We start from the raw sequence: 15,936 nt of genomic DNA, 5'->3' as shown, positions 1-15,936 counted from the left end.
ATTAGAATACTATGGCTATATTAAAAAAAAAAAGATACAAAAACAGTTTCAAAACTGTAAAAAAGATATGCCGTTCATAACGGAAGTAGTTCCGTTAGTAGTCATGGCGTCCCCCTGTGAACCTAGACGCAACGTGATCGCTCGCTAAAATGAGCAACTTTTGGTTTATTTGGACAGCCAACATCGATATCATCTAATTTCAACACATTCTACTGGGAAAATACGTTTCCACTCCGCGACATTTTCGTTCACAGGTGAGAATCACCAGAAACCGGTTTAGTAGAGAATGATAGCCGGCTAAAGCTCAGTGTGCTAATCAAGTTGTGTTGCACGGAACACGTTGGGACAGGTGTCTGTTTAATAAGCTGCTTTTGTTTTCAAATCGGTAGCTTTACGTTTAATTGTTGCTCTTAGGAAAAGACTGTAGGCGTGTTTTCTTTTATTGAGCTCTTTACGCACAATGAAAACATTCAGTGAAAGGATCTGTTGCATCGAACTAGTGAGCTCGTTAGCTTAGCCTACACAAGCTGTATAGATTGTTGGGTTGTGGTGATGTTGGGTTAAGAATATAAACTTTCCTTCCTTTTCTTGTTGCTGAGTTCAATGCCTTCTTTTTGTTCTCGTGCATCAAGCTAATATTGGCTATTAGTCCCTCAACAAGTGATTGTTACTGTTAATTTCCCCTTTGAAATGCCCAGCTTTCGTGAAAGAAATCCCCTTGTACCACTGTGTGACCACATCATATTCTGTAAAGGTGCCTGCCAGCTCTGCGTTGAAGCTATGTCATGTTTACTCTGAGTGAAATGATCAACATGCTCTCAGACTCTGTCTTTATGGATTAATCCATTGAATAATAAAATATTATAAATGTATTTTGCCCATTTTTATATTACCCCACCCACCAGTAGGTAAGTTGGATTTATGAGGTTTAAGTAGCCCAGGTGCCCTGTCTCTTGCTATATGTTAATGTTCATATTTTTTACATTCTGTATCTTCCTAGGTTTCATATTTTGTGATCACCACAGGCATGGCTTCATTTAAACCTACGAAAATCCCAGTCTATCCCAGACTTGGAGAGAAGGTCACACAAGACACGCTGTACTGGAAGAACTACAAGGTGAGTCTCTTTTCATGTATGCTGTATGTTTAACACTTTTGTGAGCAAGTGTCATATAGAACATGTGGTACCAGACTTGTCTTTAAATTTGTTTCTCAATCTTAACGAAGCATCTTTGTATCTGTTCTTACAGGCTCCAGTCCAGATAAAAGAATTTGGAGCAGTCACAAACATAGACTTTTCCCCTGTGGCTCCACATAATTTTGCAGTGACAGCTTTCACAAGAGTATGTTGGCATTGCTTTTATGAATTCTCTGTTTAGTTTTGTTCACACAGTTTAATCAATATTCACTTAATCAAAACAATTCAGGTTCCAGTCAGTTCTGGATGAGCAGTCAGTATTAAGTTGGCAACATTTGTTTAAGATTTCTTCTCATTCTAACACTGGTTTCTTTCCAGATCCACGTTTACGGGCCGTTCTCCCAGGAGCCTGTGAAGACATTTACACGCTTTAAGGACACTGCATACAGTGGAAGGTTCAGGTCAGATGGTCAGCTGCTCGTGGCGGGATGTGAGGACTCTGTGGTCCGGCTGTTTGATGTCAGCGGCAAGGTGGCACTCAGGATGTTCAAAGGGCACACAAAGTAGGCATCCCATGTGTCACTGTCTGATGGTGATTGTATTGAAACCAAGGAATACATCTAAGACCATTCGCACACAATTCTAAGCTGCTTCACTGTTCAGGGTTGCAGGAAATATTTATTAGCTGATTGTGTAATCTGGAGTTGATGTGTAGTTAAGGAAGTGTTGAAGGATGATTTCTTGAGTGATCCATCGACTGAATTTCATGATGAGCTCAAGAATTCTGACAACCTGCAAACTTTCTGACTGACTTAAAAGCATCTCATCATGAAAGAGAACTGATGTGAATTTTGTAACTTATTTCATTTCTGCTCAGGGCTGTACATGTAACAGACTTCACCTCGGACCGTTACCAGATCCTCACGGGGTCAGACGACTACACCTGTCGACTTTGGGACATCCCAAATGCCACAGAGCTGAGCACCTACCAGGAGCACACAGATTACATACGCTGTGGTGTTACGAGCAAACTGAACAGAGATCTCTTCATTACAGGTGAGATGGAAGCTAAGTTTTTAAATGGTGTGAGGATTAACTTTTTGATCCATTGGGATCAGTGGCTGGTGCATCTCAAAATTATCTACATATCTACATATTTTGACATGTTTTTGTAGCCCATACTCTTCTCAAATAGAACCACCATATGATGGATCTCACCTGTCACACTGGCTTTTAGATCTAAGTGATGTAACAGGCACAGCTAGAATTTACCAACACCTGACTTTAACTGGTTTATGTTGTATTAGCAGCACATTTTCAGCAGTATATGCTACAGGATTTTTACCTTTTTAAAGGTAACTTATCTAACTAGACTTTTTTGAATAATTAATATGCAAAGTTAGTTGTAACTGAAGAAAAAATGATCAGACTAAACTCCAAATATAAATAAAGTTATTCTGAAATGCTGCTCTTGAGTTGTTGGACAGAGTGCCAACAAAAAAATATGTTTTTATTCTAGGATCATATGACCACACACTGAAACTGTTTGATGCCAGAACGGATAAAAGTGTGATGACCATGGACCATGGCCAGCCAGTGGAGAGTCTGCTTCTCTATCCTTCTGAGGGTCTCCTTGTCTCTGCAGGTATAATCATCACATTCAGTCAGCACATCCAGAAAATGTACCAACTTGTCATCAGACCAATATTCACTTATACAAAAATACTACATTTTATTTACTGATGTTCATCCAGGGCTTAAGTAAACTTTTAGTCCAAATTCTCTTTGTCACTCTGGTTAGGAGGCCGCTATGTGAAAGTGTGGGATCTGCTAAAAGGAGGCCAGCCTCTGGTGTCCCTGAGGAACCATCACAAAACTGTCACCTGTTTGTGTCTAAGCAGCAACGGACAGAGACTGCTGTCAGCTTCTCTGGACAGGTATGGGGTGGGTGTATGTACAATATGCATGCCTGACGTAGCAAAGGAAAAATGTTATAAATTGGGGAAATCAAAGGTCACTCTATCATGACACTTCCATACTTATTTCATAAGTAATTTTTACGTGATCTAATGCAGAGCCTCTGTTTGTCTTTCAGGCATGTAAAGGTGTACAACACAACCAACTATAAGGTTGTACATAACTTTGACTACGCTGCCTCCATCCTCAGTCTGGCTTTGGCTGTAAGAAATTACATTCAATCCTTTGTCATTTTTAAAATTGTAGTTTTTTTCTTTGAAGGTGCATTTTTTAAAAATGTGTTTTTAAATAATTAAACACTAGTTAATTATCATAACACTAGGGGAAACTCCTTATTTGGCGGATTGTGCCCTATAAGTATAGAAAAACCAAAAACCTCTGGCACAAATTTGTACAGATACAGAGAGGTGAAAAGTTGCTTGTGCTTGAGGTACAGCTCTCAAGAGGAAGCTGTGATTTGAAACCAGCTCTAAGACTGTAAAGTGATAGACTCAGGTTCTGCAGCAGCCAACACAAATATCCAGTACTGCCAGAGTTTTAAAATGAAAGGAGATGAAGCAGTACATCCTCTCCTCACGGTGTTGGCATGAGGGTGTAGGGTTTCCAAAACACAATGTGCAAGCTCACTTAGCGAACTGACAAGGCATTTTTTACTTTGGGCCTTGAGTGCTTTTGGATTTGCCCTTTCAGTCACCCCCATGATCTTTGATTTGTTAGAAAAATGCACTTGAAAAAGAAATGCTGTACCATAGCCATATTGATAATAATAATATACCATATTGTTACATCAGTCATAGCACAACATTAAACGGATTTTGTTAGGCCTGCTCTCTGCTACTCAGAGAGATGCGTGAGAAAATCTGTCTGAAATCTTGACACTATGAATATGTCTTTCTCCTCAGCCGGATGATGAGTCCATTGTCGTGGGCATGACCAACAGTATTCTGAGTATAAAACACAGAAAAAGCCCTGAAGAGTCAAAGGAAATCTCTGGCCAACAGAGGCGAAGACCATCATATCGCTTTTTTGTGAAGGGGAAGAACTACATCCCTAAACAGGTACATTTACATTTGGTAATGTGTAGTAGTTGAGGGACAGGCTGTGGTCTGTTACATTATTATTCCCCAATAGATGCATTGAATACTAAAAAGGATAAGGTCAAACTGTCTGACAGTGCCTAATGCCTTTAATTCTGCATGCTGAGATAGTATTTAAGGTTTATGAGGCTATTTTCTGTCTAACAATTGTTATTTTTTGTTTCTTGGTTGTCTATCTTTTTCCAGGATGATTATCTCGTCAGTAAGCCGGTGAAACAGCATTTGGCCAAATATGACAAGCACCTCAAGAAATTTAATGTATCCAAGGCTTTGGATACAGCTCTGGAGGTATACATTCCATGTATTTATAACTTTAGCCACAAGGCTAGATCTGTTGGTATCATTCTGTTGAGATTTAAAGTTGTCCTTTTTTCAATTTGCAATATGAAGCAGTGACATAATGCTGCTCTTGCTGTTGGCTGTTAACTGTCCTGGATGTTGGAAGCTGAACAGCATTCCTCATGCACATACATACATTTCGGTGATGTATTAATTTACAAGTACATTCGATTTTATTTATAGACATGGACAAGATTCAGAAAACCAGAGATCACAGTTGCTGTTGTAAAGGAGCTAGATCGAAGAGGAACGCTAAAGAACGCTCTGGCAGGACGGGATGAAGAGGGGCTCTCTCGGTTGCTCAACTTCCTCATAGGGTAAGGATTCAGATAAAACTTCATTACTCTAGGCTTTGGCCATGTTGGTATAATGGGTTATTGGATGCACTGAATTTTGTATCTTGCAGTTGTAGACTAAATCATGCAGAAATGTTTTGACATGTGATTACTTAAACTTTTTTCTGTTTCTTCTCCAGGAACTTGGTTGACCCCAGGTTTGCTCCTGTCCTTTTAACAGCGGCTGAGATGATCCTGGACATCTATCAGTCAGAAATCGGCCAGTCACCAGTCGTGGACCGGCAGCTGCTGCGTCTGCAGGACCTGCTAGAGAGAGAGCTCGACTACCAGAAGAACCTTCTGGAGGTGTTGGGCATGTTGGACACAATGTTCGCCTCTGCTCTGCCAAGGAAGGAAGTGCCATGCTCTGCCGTCAGCAGATCTAATGGGCTGGCTCAGGGGGAAGTAAGACTACAGCCTCAGGGCACCTGAGGCCTGTAGGGGTGAAAAAAACTGCTTTAGACTGGGTTAGAGTACCTTTACAGGTGTCAGGCAGATGACATGTCAGGCTGCGTGTCATCAAACAAACATTTTGGTCACTCTGGTGTTTTTAACTCAGCGTGGCTGACAACACAACAGACAACAAAGAGAACATGCATTTACTGTATGAGAAATCTCTGAATGTGTGGATGTAAAGCAAGGTATTGCTTTTATTGGAAGTCTTGTAATTACACTTTCAATTGTATGTGTGTGTGTGTGCGTGCGTGCGTGTGCGTGTGCGTGTGTGCACTCTTGTGCGTTTGAAAGATTTCACTGTGAATGTCTGCTTTGTGTTTTCATAATATTTGGCGTTGACAAATGTTTTATAAGCAGATAAAAATAAATCTTTGTAATACTTAACCTAACAAATCAGAATTGTGTTCAAAAAGTGTGAAAAACTGGTTCAGCTCAGTGCTCATGTACAGTGTATGTAAGCATTGAATAAATTATAACAGGTAATGTGGTTGTTACTGCTCATAAGGGCACTTTTAACTGTATATTAGTGTAGAGTGTTTGTCAACAGTCATAACATCTTCTATGAAGACATTTTATATTACAATTGTTTTACTATATTTTCATTAATTATGTCTTTATACACCAGCTCCCACTCACATGAGTTATAGCTGTTAATAAATACACAGTTCTCACTTGCCAGTTTATCAGTTAGTTCTGCTTATAGCTACATTATGCTTTGTTATAAGTCATTTATAAAGTGTTTATATACTACCTGTAAATGCTAAATAGGGTGACTCAGTGTTTGAAGGGATCATCATCCCTGCTCGTGGCCTCGCCGCTGTTTTATCGCCTTCCATTAGAGGTCGCTGTAACCTCAAAGAAACAGTTAACTTTCGCACGCAAGGAGGAATTTGCATTTGAGCAGACGGAAGACGGACAGAGAGCATCGGCAGTGACTGGGAGGAGGATGCTGTGTCAGTGGAGGCTGCTGGTCGGACTGGAAACGCCATTTCCCCAACTTGCGGCTTCAGCACCGACACCTGAGTTAGCGGTTTTACCCACCGGAGGATGAGTCCGAGTTAGCTGCTCTTTTTTTTCTTTTTCTTCTTCTGAAATCATCTGAGCGCTGTCAGGTTTCCCCTGCTGGAGTTTGAGCTCCTGTGAAGGTAGGTACATCAATATTAACCCTTTTCCACTAGCTGCTGACTTTCAGCGTTCAACCTGTTTCTCTCCTGTGGTATTATTGACGGTTTGTTGGTCAACAGTTGGAATAATAAAAGCCTATAAAAAGAGCCTAATTTATTCTGCGGCTAAATAGGTCAACATTAAACTGTGAGTTAAATTCATTTGAATCATTAAAAAAAAAAAAAAAGCACATAAACGTTAGCACGTAAAAGCCAGACTGCTGAGTTTGTGGTATTTAATAAAAAAATATCTTATATAATAGCTGTAATATTTACACTGTGAGCAGTTTTGCTGTGTCATAAAGCTAGCACACTTACAAAAACTTCCTCTCCTCTTGGTTTGTTCATGCTTTGCCTTTGCTCTCTGTGGGTCTATTATGATTATAGACATGTAATTATAAAGGTTGTTGCAAAAGATAATGTAATTGCATAGGTAACAGTTTCTGGGGAAGTGGTTTTTATTTTAAGACCTTGATGTTGTGTCCAGTTCAGGAAGTGGCCACTGATAAAGAACAGATCTGAATCCCCCCAGCACTAAAATCAATTGGTTTCATACTTTAGCAGACACACACACAGAGGAGTACACTACGCACTGTCTGCATATCAAATTTGGGCACATTTGGTGTTCTGGTACTGTCTCTACGCACCAAGGCAGAAAGTATCATCATTAAAATAATTATTCGCATACTTGGGATCAAAAGATTATCCTGTCTCATCAGGGGACCTCTGACTCTGCTTGGCGCAGATGAGGTTTGATAATCTGTTCAGGATCAGAGGACCAAGCAGAGTAACCAAAATAACCAAAGAAGTAATGATGAGTCACATGACTACACTGAGAGTGGGTTTTTCTTTTTTTAATATTTGTCTCTCATATGTCTGTTTAATGTCTGCCTTTGCCTGCAGTTGCTGCGCAGATGGAGCTGAGCAGGAGGAAAGTGCCTCTGTATGTGAGTATGTGCTCCAGTTTGCTGTCAAGTTTGAGACCAGCCTCTCCGGTTAATCTCAAGAGTTAGTTATCCCTCTGGAAAGTCTCTGCAAATTGGGTTTGGAATGGCAGTGAGAGATCAGCCTTTTTTAAAAGCCTTTTGGCCTTATAAAAACTGAAAGTCTGTAGCTGAGATTTTGACCAAAATCATGACCAAGATCATGACCAAACCAGTATGTTCAATGAAAAGGCCAAACTATAATGTAAATAACATCCAATACCTTAAAGGATACAAATGTTTCCTGCTTGTATGTCAATATTGTAGACATAGTTTCATTCAGTGAAGTTACTGTATGTACAGTTTTATACATCAAACCTCAGATTAGACAGTTGGGATAATGAGGGCGCGATGATGACAGGAAGACTGATGTTTTCCACTGTGATCAAACAGGGACTATATTGGTCTTTGCATGAAACATTTCTGGGTTTCGCTGTTGGATTATTTGAGTACTGAATCATAGTTTCTTTGGAGAGAAAATAACCTTATCCATCAGCACAACAGTTAACAATAGCAGCCTGGCACTTGCATATATAACTGGCAAATCAGTAACTCCTGTGATTCATTAACGGTGATGTTTTTTTATTTGTATTTTACTTAGAGCTGGAAAGGAACTTGTATTTGCTATCAGTTTGATTTGTGATGTCTGTGATCACGCTAAACCTTTGAATGGATCTGTTGTCTGTGAGGTCAAACAGGGCAGGACTGCAGTCAAACATTTCAGTTTGGGATCTTAACAATGTACGCAAACATTAATGAGAACTAATTCTTCCCTGAAGATCAAAGGAGGAATACACTGCTCACACTGTACTGCCCAATCTGTCCTAATTTGACATGTTTTTAATGCTGTTTTCCTTTTACTCAAGGTTACTTAAAGGTCACCAAACTTTGGAGCTCACCAAAGTCAGTGGGCTTCACCCTCTGTGCACATGTGCACACTTCCACAGTGGAGTTTATGGGCATCTGTTTCTAAGTGTGGGGCAAAGCAAGCAGTTGCATATTGCTATACTGGCACACATCCTATTGTTTAATGCAACCAGAATTTTGTTTAGTTTCAGAAATCTGTTCCTATCCATTCTTCCTCTGTTTCTAATAGTTCCCACTGTTAGACCCAGTGTTTCATCTGATGGTCACAGTATCATTAGTGGTCAGCATCTGGTCAATCATACAGAGGTGAAGAGTCTTATTGAGGGCACAGGAGAAGCTGTGGAGACACTGTAAAATTTGTGGCAAATGGGGTTTTCTCTCTGTCAAAGAATAAACAACTAGGGGTAAAGAAATGGATAAGTGAATCTGAAATTGGGATTACATGAGACGGAGAGAGATATAGAGGCAGGATTACTCACAGTGTCTCCATCTGAGACAGTGAGAGAAGTAAAGAGAAAAACCTCTCAGTTATAGCATGAGAAATCAGGTCAACTCTTGAGGTGATGTGAGGCTAATAGGCAGACTCTCTTAAGAAAAACAGAAAAACTGCTTAAAAATGCCCTCAGTCTTATACGCTTCTAGCATCCAACACTAATCTGGGATGTTCATTGCATTTCAAGTTAAGCCTTGAAATTTACATTTTTTTTCTGTACCTTTTTCCATGCAACCTGTTTCTTTCACTCCTTCCTCAGTCAGTCGTTTGATACGGTTCCCAGAATAACCCACACGCTGTGTCTTGTGGCTGCATTGCTATTGAGGCCACTGTAGGTGGACAAATTGATATCTTCTTGATTCATGGTGGAAAGTGGTGGCTCTGAAAAGCAGGCTAGTGGCCCTGGAGGATGTTTTTTATTCTTAGGGACTGAAACTAAAACCTCTGTCCCTAAGGGGGTAAAAAACCAATTTATACTTCTTTGAATATTTCAGTTTGTATTTTCATCATATGTCCTAAAAACGACTCGGTGGAACCAACTAATTCTTTCATCACCTGTTCTGATACATTGTTGGCATGACACAGAAGTGCAAGCAGACGTCTGCCCCTGAACTGCTGTCAGTTTTTCTTTTCTCTCTACTTAGTGTGATTTTGTTGTATTTAAAAGGCTAAACTACTGTAGAGGTGTACCACATAGTATTTTGTTAAACTAATATGACACAAAGATCCCTGTGTGCTAATTCCATTTCCCTAAGCTCTGTAGTTTTTAATATAATAATGGATAATGGATCTCTATATAAAACTTGTTCACATGATATGTCGATAGATGGGTGTCTAACCTCAATACTTTTTTATTACAGTTTGAAATATGCCTGTAGTCCAAATAATTGAAAATGTCAATACCAAAAGCAGGAATTGGTTAGATTCTGTAACTTTTTTGATCGTATTAAAGCTCGGGCACTGTATTGGCTCTGGTATCAAAAACTTCAAACAATACCCAGCCCTGGGTAAATCAGTGACCTCGAACAACTCAACCTGAGCTTCTTAAGTGAGGGTTCACAGTTTAGCGAGGGAGACAAATAACATGTTGTCACAACCACATCTGAGCTGCTCAAAGTGTTTTTTGAAGGGTAACAATCAGTCTACATATCGGTATGACTGTTCTACCTTATTTCACTTTCTTCTGCCTTAGATCAGAAGTCTAAAGTGTTCTGGCCTGTTGGGATCAGGGCAGGTCTTTGCAATAGACACTAAGACATTCCTGTTTTTATTGAGGGGGAATGTTTTATTGTACCCTCAAGAGGAATGCTGTCAGGGGATTTTGTGTGCTTTACAGAAATGTAGAAGATTGCATTAGAATGGAGTCTTACTCTAAAACGAGCCTGTATCTTTAGGAGTAGAAATATTTTTTGCTCTCTAGCATCTTTCTTCTTTGTTTTCCCTCTCAAACTCTCTCACCTTTCTTTATCTCAGGGCCAGGCGAAGGTCTTTGCTTTGCTGCAGGGTTTAGACTCGGTGCCAGACGATGCAGAGGTCTACATTGTTTTGGAAGGATCCACACTGGTCCACGTCACCAGGGCCCAGAGTGATGTCATGCTCTGCTTTATAGTGCCTGGTATGTGCATGTGTATGCCTACATAATGTTGTGTTGTTATATTGTGACTACGTTTTCGTTTGCTTTGTTTGACACCTAAAAGGGAATTTTTAGAGAAAGAGAATTTATTTAGAAATCTATCATTTAAAGTATCATTTATAGACCGTATATAATATAAGTTAAACTGTGCTTCCTGATTATCCCAGGTTTTCCACTCCTGTCTGTGTTGTACTAAGGAGCCGTGCATCACTGTTCTTCACACACACACACACACACACACACACACACACACACACAGACATACACAGACATAAACATTCACAGACACATAGATACACAGTCTGTGACTTGAGGTCTGGAAGGGCACAGAATCTTATCAGCTTCCTCTCAGGAGGGAAGCAACGCCATAAACAGTATGTCAACATTACTGAGCCTCTGTGTAGGCTGACACAGACAGCAGGCACTCCTGCAGGCTTGTGTGCTCTCTACAGTGCACCAGCCTGGTGGACTATTAAAAGCAGGTCTCTTTCTCCATCAAAAAAGCAAACATGGCTTTATTAACACACAAAAAGAAAATCTGAGAACATTGTTACTTACACTCAGGCATTTCCTAAGGCACTTAGGCTCCGGGCTGAAAAATATAAGGCATTTTTAAAGCACCACACCAGTGGTTTTGTATTTTTGACTTGTTGCCTGAAACTGTGTGTAATTTTAATTACTAATACAGTGCATGACATTTTATATATATATATATATATATATATATAGACATAAATCTGTTTGGACTGAAGTTGGGCTTGTGCTGCGTTGTGTCTCTCTTTAGGACATAACCTGGCTGAGATGGTCTCTGTCCAGGCCTACCTATGCTCTGAAACCACACCCCTCACCTGGGTGGGTGGAGCTTCTCTGGAGTATGTCCAGGATGATGCTCAGGTAAGGAAGATACACACATATTATCCTATTCATTGCATGCAAGGTTGTGTATCTCCATCATAAAACTTACCTGCTGTCATGTGTCATATTTAGTAAAAAAGAAACTACTGTTGGCTTATTAGTGAATCACTTACTTCAAGTCATAAAATTCTCCAAACATGTTTTTCTTGCATCAGAGTAAAATGATCTTACTTTGGTTGCAGAGCGACAGTTTTGCAATTACTGTTTTTTTTTGCATTGTGCACCAGTTATCACATCTTGCATCTTATTCATGACCGCTTTACTCTCAGGACCTTGCGGAGCACTTGGTAATCCATGGACATTGTCTGAGCTCCACCGATCACAAGGAGCTGAGTAGCCTCTTCAACCTGGGCCAGGAGAGTTCTCGCTGGGCTATGGATCGCCGCGTGGCCCTGGCCATGGCCAACCTCGATATCCCCCAAAACTGGAACGTACTGGGGAGCCACAGAGGAGACGGTGAGACGGGGATTATCTTAGTGTGTTGAACAGCATTCCTTCACACCTATGTTGATCAAAGGCATTTTATGTTTGGGTTTTATTATGTATTATGTTCCTGTGTAAATTAGGAAATTCTAATATGTTTAAAACATTAAATAGATGTGAAAAAATTCATGAACAAAAATTGAGCGAGCAGAGAAAAAGCTGACAGATTTTGGGATAGCTTCATCTCTCTGCTTCGTCGTGGAAACTTGGAGCCAGAGCTATCCAAGGAAAGTGAACTTTTCAACTCTGCTTCCATCCGCCTCTCATCCATCCTTCTACTTGCTGCGCCATCATTGCCATTTTCCATGCTCACTGGGCTGAAATCGGAAGTGAACATGGTCACATGTGTGCTTCTGTTGAATTCATCAAAGCCAATTAAGCAGCGTGTAATGTGGTTAATAGAGCCTTTCCATCTGGAAGTAGCCCTAGGCAGAGCTCAATAAATCTGAGGGCAAGTGTGTGCTCCTTCTGTGTGTGCTGACCACCATGTCTACTAGATGCCTCCATCTGTTTATATGATCGGAGTGTTTGTGTAGGGCCACCTACATAAATAACAAACTGGATTTAGCCTTAATATAGTTATGGCAGTCTGTTTCATCGCAGCGTCTCCCTCTAGATGTCTGCCGTTAATCTGATAACACTGCTTATGACATCACTCTGTCGTTGATGCTGTATGCAACTGAATTATCAATCCCCAACTTTCCTTTCATAGTCACCATTTCTTTACTGTGTACGTTGCATTTTTAAGGCACTGGAAAAACTCATTACTGTTACACAGTCAAGAGACTGCTTTGGAGCTTGGAATTATTATGTTCTCTCTGGACTGAGAGCAGCTCTGAGAAGCTCAGCTTTAAAATTCTGACATTCAGATGGCAAAAGTGTTATCTTGCGAAATGTGTCTTTATAGCTTAACAAGGCCTGCACCCTGATGGGTTTTTGGATAAAGAATATACTTGGACAAATAGAACTGAAGTCAAGCCTTTTAGGTCTGTAAAGTAAATCTGGGTTTGGTCTCACCAGACCATTGTCTGTTTGTTTACTATAAAGTAACCCCAGTTTGAGTAGAAAACATATGAATCGCTTTTAAAAGTAAATCGATCTTTCTTGCTCTAGTTTCTCTAGACTTACAGTGCAGCACTTTGCAGTAAAATAATTGTGATTTATTAATTTTTGGTGAGGCCTTCCAAGGTGTTGATTTTGTTTGATTGTCATATTTGAGGTTATAGTTTGTGGTTTCACTAAGTAATATCCCATTAAAAGTCCCTCAGTCAGTGTAGACCACATGACCGGCGTTTCTCTCTGCTAATGTAGTGTTCCGGTGATTCACCATGATCTTGGACTCTTTGCCTCTTGCCACATTTTTACAGTGTTAGTCGGTAATGTGCACTCAAGTGAGACAGCATCTGTCTGACTTCATTGAACCTCTGTAAGCAACCTCATGTTGCCTTAAAAACATTCTGTGAAATTAGGAAAATGGTGACTGTCAGACCTTTGTGAAAGCTGTCATACACTGCTTATTGTCATTTGAGTTAATGTGACTCACTTTGCATTTGCCTTTATAATTGCGACTTATTGTGGTTGCTATCTCCATCGCTGGTGAATCAGTTGCAAACACTGAAATATTATGGTGGAAAGTATAAAAAAAACAAAAACTGTCAGCAGACGGTGGCACCAATCACAATAGACCCTCACTATTTCTAAAAGATGCTATAAAGAAGATTTTTCTACAGTCAAAGCAAAAAGCAAACACTATGAGCTTCACCAAACTGGTAATGACTACAGGGTTTGTTAGTACAGAATTTTATGTTGGTTCCATTATTTTGTCCAGCCTCTGTTACTTTTATGAATATATGATGATTTTACCTTGACCGTAGGCTGAAATGTACTACTCACCTATATATTTTTTAATGTATATAGTTTTTCTCTTTTAAGGAATAATACCTACACCTAAAAGAAATTGAAGAGGTTGAAAAGATTTTTAAAAAATGAAATATTTTATTATGGTGAATTTATGCTGCTTTTTTTTCAAACTACAACTATACATTTACAAGCTTACTAGTTGCCCGACTGTAGCTGATTTGATGCAGTCTAGTTACCTGGATACAGATGTTGCGTGGCAGACACAGAAATAAGAGGCTGTCACCACTTTGTTGAAAAGCTTTTTGCCTTAAAGTGGGTCAGTGGAGCAGAGGGATCCGGTGTTGCGCAAGAGAAGAAACCAATCATTGATATTTAGGTTAATTATCATGAGGAGGTGGTTACAAAGGAGAAATTCTCAGCATATTTGTTTCCTATATTTTTCTCACATTCTGCCATTGACTTATTTTTTCTCATCTCCCTCTTACATTCAGCAGCTGCCTTCAGTCCCTCCGCATACCATCATCTCTCCAGAACTATATTTTAATGTTATTATAATTCTCCCCTCATCTCTAGAATACAGTCCCAGGGAGTCTCCCCTCCACCTGGCAGTGCGATGGGGTCTGTGTCGGCTTGCGGAGCTGTTGCTTTGCCAGCCGGGGGGTTTGATGGCTGTCAGCCTGCCGAACGAAGAGGGAGTCACACCGCTGCAGCTGGCAAAGACAGCAAGCAACACTGAACTCCTGGAGCTACTGACACAGTAAGATTATAAGCTCCGACAGGGCACTTCAGGGAGAGACGCTGACAAATGAATCACTGTTCTGCAGTAACATTATGCGTTGAGTGCCGAGCTTTCCCACACACAGCAGTAAGGGAAAGCTTTCCAAATGTAGAAACAACCTGGTTTTAACCTAGCTATTACCCCAGGTAATTTGCATTCTTTAGATTTCTCAGATACTGTAAATATTCTGGTTAAGGTACATTTTATGAACACATAAAATGCTAAACACCTGTTAGTTACCTGTCAAACTCAGGAATGTTTTGTGCTCAATCAGCTAGGCTCAATCTGGATCCATAAATCTTTAGCACAGCTTTGTAGGTCTGTTGACTTGACCTGAAAAACCAGTAGACCATCATCTGCACTGAGCGACAGTACTTTTAGCATGTTATTTATGTATTCTAATCATTATTTTAATAATAAAAACAGTATTCTCTAAGTGTCTTTTTGTGATTTGAGATTAAACTAATCCACCTGTTGTGCTGCAGCCCACCCAACCCTCTTGCCACACCTCCAGCAGGTCTGTCCCAGGTGTGGGCAGACCGGTCTCGCTTGCTGAGGTACTGTCATGACACCAGAAACCTGACACTGACCGTCCGACAAAGCCTGAGGTGGAGCTCAGAGGAAAGCCGGCACGCTGACATCCTGCTTCTGAGAGACAGGCTCAGGGATGAAGACTTCCTCAGAGAGGTGAGCGTTTGTAATCAGTGTTGCCTCATGACTGTCTGCCTGAAGAGTTGTTTACATTAATAATATCTGTAAACTCTAGATTGAAACAGAACATTATTGATTATGATCAAGTACTGGTACAAACATCTAATTTAAATGGACTAAAAATCACTATCTGGGGCTTTCCTAAGGGATCTCATACATAAACAGAAACATTTTTTTTGCTGCAATTAATTTGCCAGAAGGCACAGTTAAAGCATTGATAGAAACTGTGGAATTAAGTAAACGCAAAAAACATACCAATTTATATGTTATTTTATTCCATCTTCCGATTTAAAACAATACCTGTCCTCCTTCAGATCAAAGCACTGAGGAGGGAACGAGTGGAGACCATCCTAGGGAAGGAAGAACTAGTGGATGATCCTGCAGAGAATGGTATCATACCCTTCCTAATCCGCCTGCTTTGTGGGATTTGGGAGGCCTGGTTAAACTAAGCCTTCGAGTCTTAACTCTTCTCTTTCATGTTGCAGTGGCCTGCCATTTTTTGTCCTGGTGTTTTATGAGGCTTGATACTATCAGGCTACAAGACTGCCCTCCTCTGGGGTTTTAGGGGTACTGTACTCTGAGACAATCCAGAGAACAACCACACCGTGTGTTTAAGTAATGTTGACAGAATAGTTGATTAATAGATAATGAATGATTATTTGACTGTCAAAAAAATGATCAAGAATTATCAGAAAACATCTGTTAATT

The 15,936-nt window shown here is 40.2% G+C and overlaps 2 protein-coding genes across 2 annotated transcripts in view; both read left to right on the top strand.

Moving 5' to 3' along the window:
• Positions 1-99: 99 nt before the first annotated feature.
• Positions 100-5,986, top strand: utp15 (UTP15 small subunit processome component). The gene is made up of 12 exons (XM_041041370.1): positions 100-254; positions 1,001-1,117; positions 1,251-1,343; positions 1,517-1,701; positions 2,016-2,194; positions 2,658-2,783; positions 2,940-3,075; positions 3,234-3,318; positions 4,018-4,173; positions 4,399-4,500; positions 4,735-4,868; positions 5,027-5,986. The coding sequence occupies exons 2-12, from the start codon at positions 1,028-1,030 to the stop codon at positions 5,316-5,318; spliced, it is 1,578 nt and encodes a 525-aa protein (XP_040897304.1). The 5' UTR covers positions 100-254; positions 1,001-1,027; the 3' UTR covers positions 5,319-5,986.
• A 1,433-nt stretch (positions 5,987-7,419) lies between these two features.
• LOC121185105 (rho guanine nucleotide exchange factor 28-like) overlaps positions 7,420-15,936 on the top strand; it is a 33,945-nt gene continuing 25,428 nt past the window's right edge. The window contains exons 1-7 of the mRNA XM_041043104.1: positions 7,420-7,452; positions 10,322-10,463; positions 11,266-11,375; positions 11,666-11,852; positions 14,313-14,496; positions 15,003-15,204; positions 15,543-15,618. Of these exons, the coding sequence (XP_040899038.1) occupies positions 7,420-7,452; positions 10,322-10,463; positions 11,266-11,375; positions 11,666-11,852; positions 14,313-14,496; positions 15,003-15,204; positions 15,543-15,618 (934 nt within the window). The remainder of the gene's footprint in view (positions 7,453-10,321; positions 10,464-11,265; positions 11,376-11,665; positions 11,853-14,312; positions 14,497-15,002; positions 15,205-15,542; positions 15,619-15,936) is intronic.

The sequence above is a fragment of the Toxotes jaculatrix genome, chromosome 7, assembly GCF_017976425.1.
Source record: "Toxotes jaculatrix isolate fToxJac2 chromosome 7, fToxJac2.pri, whole genome shotgun sequence".
Classification (NCBI taxonomy): Eukaryota; Metazoa; Chordata; class Actinopteri; family Toxotidae; genus Toxotes; species Toxotes jaculatrix.
The sequence above is the reverse complement of the archived record's forward strand: the minus strand, read 5'-3'. Positions and strand labels throughout refer to the sequence as shown.

What these genes read in the sequence shown, in the direction of transcription:
- utp15 (XM_041041370.1), top strand. Translation starts at nt 1,028, where the DNA reads ATGGCTTCATTTAAACCTACGAAAATCCCAGTCTATCCCAGACTTGGA. An exon ending in TGTACTGGAAGAACTACAAG is followed by an intron (nt 1,118 to 1,250) that starts GTGAGTCTCTTT and finishes CTGTTCTTACAG; the next exon opens with GCTCCAGTCCAGATAAAAGA. An exon ending in TCCTCAGTCTGGCTTTGGCT is followed by an intron (nt 3,319 to 4,017) that starts GTAAGAAATTAC and finishes CTTTCTCCTCAG; the next exon opens with CCGGATGATGAGTCCATTGT.